The 2,978-nt window shown below is 39.5% G+C and overlaps 1 protein-coding gene across 1 annotated transcript in view; it reads left to right on the forward strand.

Moving 5' to 3' along the window:
* LOC101850479 (ATP synthase subunit O, mitochondrial) overlaps positions 1–2,978 on the forward strand; it is a 14,449-nt gene that overhangs the window by 10,107 nt on the left and 1,364 nt on the right. The window contains exon 7 of the mRNA XM_005099339.3: positions 1,881–1,967. Coding sequence (XP_005099396.1) covers positions 1,881–1,967 — 87 coding nt within the window. The remainder of the gene's footprint in view (positions 1–1,880; positions 1,968–2,978) is intronic.

Consider the following 2,978-nt stretch of genomic DNA (forward strand, 5'->3'; position numbering starts at 1 on the left):
ATCCATCTTCGAGAGGGCCGAGCCAAGTGGGAAATTCGTGTAAAGTGTCTTTCCCAAGGACACAACGTCGATCCGAGCTGAGACTCGAACCCCCGAACATGCAATTTCATTATTACGGATCCGGTAGCCACGATGTGAACTGGCATGATATAAATCTGTCTGGATTAAAAGATGTAGCCTCTTGGACCCATTTTTTTTGGGTGTGTAAAAAGTGCTTTGACATTACAATTACAAAATACAACGCCTCCATACACCAGTACTATGTCACTTTGCTTTAAATATTCATACGTTGTGTAACAAACTACGAGATGAAGTGATTCCAAAGATACAGATAAGAATTAAGAAGCTTGTAGATAGATAACCCTCTTTCCTGTGCTCAATCCTATCAAAATGATACCATCTGAATAATATAGCGTTGTGCAGGTGATCTGTTAGCTACATTCAGCACAAAGTTATGACAAGGTTAGTTTTGAAGATGGTAGACCCCCGCATAGTGGGTTTACCCCCCTTGGAGTTAAAAAGTGAATTACCACTTTCTGCTTCCCTCCTTGTGGTTTTTTTTAAAATATTAAAATGACATTGTACAAGGTGTTCACCTGTGTTAAACAATTACTGTTCTCTGGACAATGGTTGGGCCTCGTGGACAATTTTGGCTGTGTTTGAAACCAGAAATTGTGACTCGAGTGATGTTTCGATTTGGTATCAGTGCTTCCAATCTTTCATATTTTTTAATGACAATTCATACATATTTAAAGTTCTGTACTTGCCACCTCTTTAAATGAATTCCATCGTTTAAAATTTTGGAAAGTGTAGGCGTACCAGTATTCCATAGCAGAGAATTCTTACTTATCTATATCTTCTTGGATGAAGCCTATTTCTACCAATTTTTCTTTACTGTGGAACTCCGATTCAACAAAGTTGTTGGGCTTGACCTTCAATTTCATTGAATTCGAGTGTTCGTTTTAGCAAACGTGTGGTTTTTATGTTGATAATTAATTACAGACATGGAACAAGTAATGTAGAAAGTAATGAGAAAGGGAAGTAACACGTGGTCACCCTGAAATGCCTGCTTTTTTGCCCCTTTTTAACTTCCTCAATCAAAATTAGTTTGGTTTCATATGAGGGGCATTTTCGTTTCTTGACGGCATACCAAAGAAATGCTTAAAAATTCCAGGAAAATGAACTGAACTCTAACATGCACACATTGTGCAAAAGGAACGATTCTTGCACATGCACGCCTGTGTCATCTATGACGCATTGTTTGCCAAACAAATTGTGTTGCTGTAGTGTAAAGCCCCGCCTATGGCAACGTTTGATTCCACAGACCAGTGTGCAATTCATTATCTAGATCTATGTAAAAACTAGCTTATTGTAATATTGATCAGTGGCTGGGAGGAGGGGTGGGGGTGACTGATGCATTTGTATCAGATCTCTGTAATTGATGTTATTTTGCATTTGCATTCACATAAAATTTTGCTTGTCCTTTTGAGCCCTAGCCTCCGGTATACCGGTGAGCAAAGACCCTATCCCCGAACTGGCCCACATGGGACAAAACGCCCACGGACAACAGTGTTTGCTACACATGACGTTATTGATTATTTTGAAGGCCTTTTTATGAATTAGATGCTGGTAATGAAGACTACCCTGAGAGGAATATATGGAATGTGATTCTGACGATGATATAAACGTGAGAGTAATACAGCCGTGAATCGCTCACGAGCTCAGGCACAGGGGCATGGTAGCCTCAGGAGGTCAGGGCTCAAAGGGTTAGGGGAATCTTCTGCTTTGCTTGGAGGTTGTACTGAGTACAGAAGACCAATAGACTGATGACTGTAAAAGGAAAATGTGCCTTAAAAAGTATACAATTTGCTGCATTTCAGACACTTGATGATGCCAACATGAAAGAATTGAAGGCTGCCCTCCAAGGCTTCCTGAAGAAAGGGGAGACGCTTCAACTGACCACTGAGGTACACTTTTGTTTTTCTTGTTTTCTTGGTCAGTTTGATCTGTTTTATGAATGGGACTGTCTGTATTCAGGGATTTTTAGTTGCCACGAGCAAAAATTGTGTTCCATATTTTCTTATAGTTAGTCTTCAAGGTTCTCTACTCGCTTGGTTGGATCGTATTGGAGGTCCGGTGCCTTAATAAGCTTATAGTGTGTAATGTGTGTTAGTCCTGTATTTATTATATTGCCATTTGGTAGCAAGATAATATATCTCTTCACTGCGTCATTGCCACAAAACACACTCTTCGAGATTGGTTTTGATTTTGTTTTGTTATTTATATTTTATTTTCTAGCTAATGTCCTATTGATGCAGTGGTCTGTTTCTGAGAGGAAGGGTTTCTTGAATGCTGACTGAAGTGGGAACAAGAGACAGTTTCTGTAGCTGTTGTAATGTTTGATGATATGGGGGTCCTTTCTAAGAAGTCACAACACAACAAGCTCAACAGTGTTGCAGAATCTCAGCTTTCTTCTGTATTTCGAGAAATGTCTACATAGGTGACATGAATTGCTGACAGTAAGCAGAGTATTGATTCAAAAAAAAATTGTAGTTTCTTTAATGGGAGAGGGGGCGTGTCGGGTTGTACATTTGTGTTTCTGCTAGTTTTTATCATTTGTTGCTTTACAACGGAACTGTTTTTCCATGTTAATTTTTACCCCATACTTTGTTTTAAGAAGTCAGAGAATCCACTAGTCTTGAGTAAAAATCTGTTGATATACTATGTAATGAATGTTCTTTGCGAAGAAAGCCCTGAAGTGTGTTTAGGCCATTCCCAAAGGGGGCACATTTCTCGTTCTAATGCACAGTAAAATTGTAAATGGGCTGATCTAACAATGTCATGCTCATAACTGTGCTTGAACTGCAACAGGGAACTGCTGCTTTTTCTTTCCTAATCCTTACCATCGTCATTTTCCTCTACTTCTTTTGTATGTTTCTCTCTCTCTCTCTCTCCATCTCTCTCTCCCTCCCTCCCTC

Source organism: Aplysia californica, unplaced genomic scaffold (genome assembly GCF_000002075.1).
Source record: "Aplysia californica isolate F4 #8 unplaced genomic scaffold, AplCal3.0 scaffold00210, whole genome shotgun sequence".
NCBI classification, from domain to species: Eukaryota; Metazoa; Mollusca; class Gastropoda; order Aplysiida; family Aplysiidae; genus Aplysia; species Aplysia californica.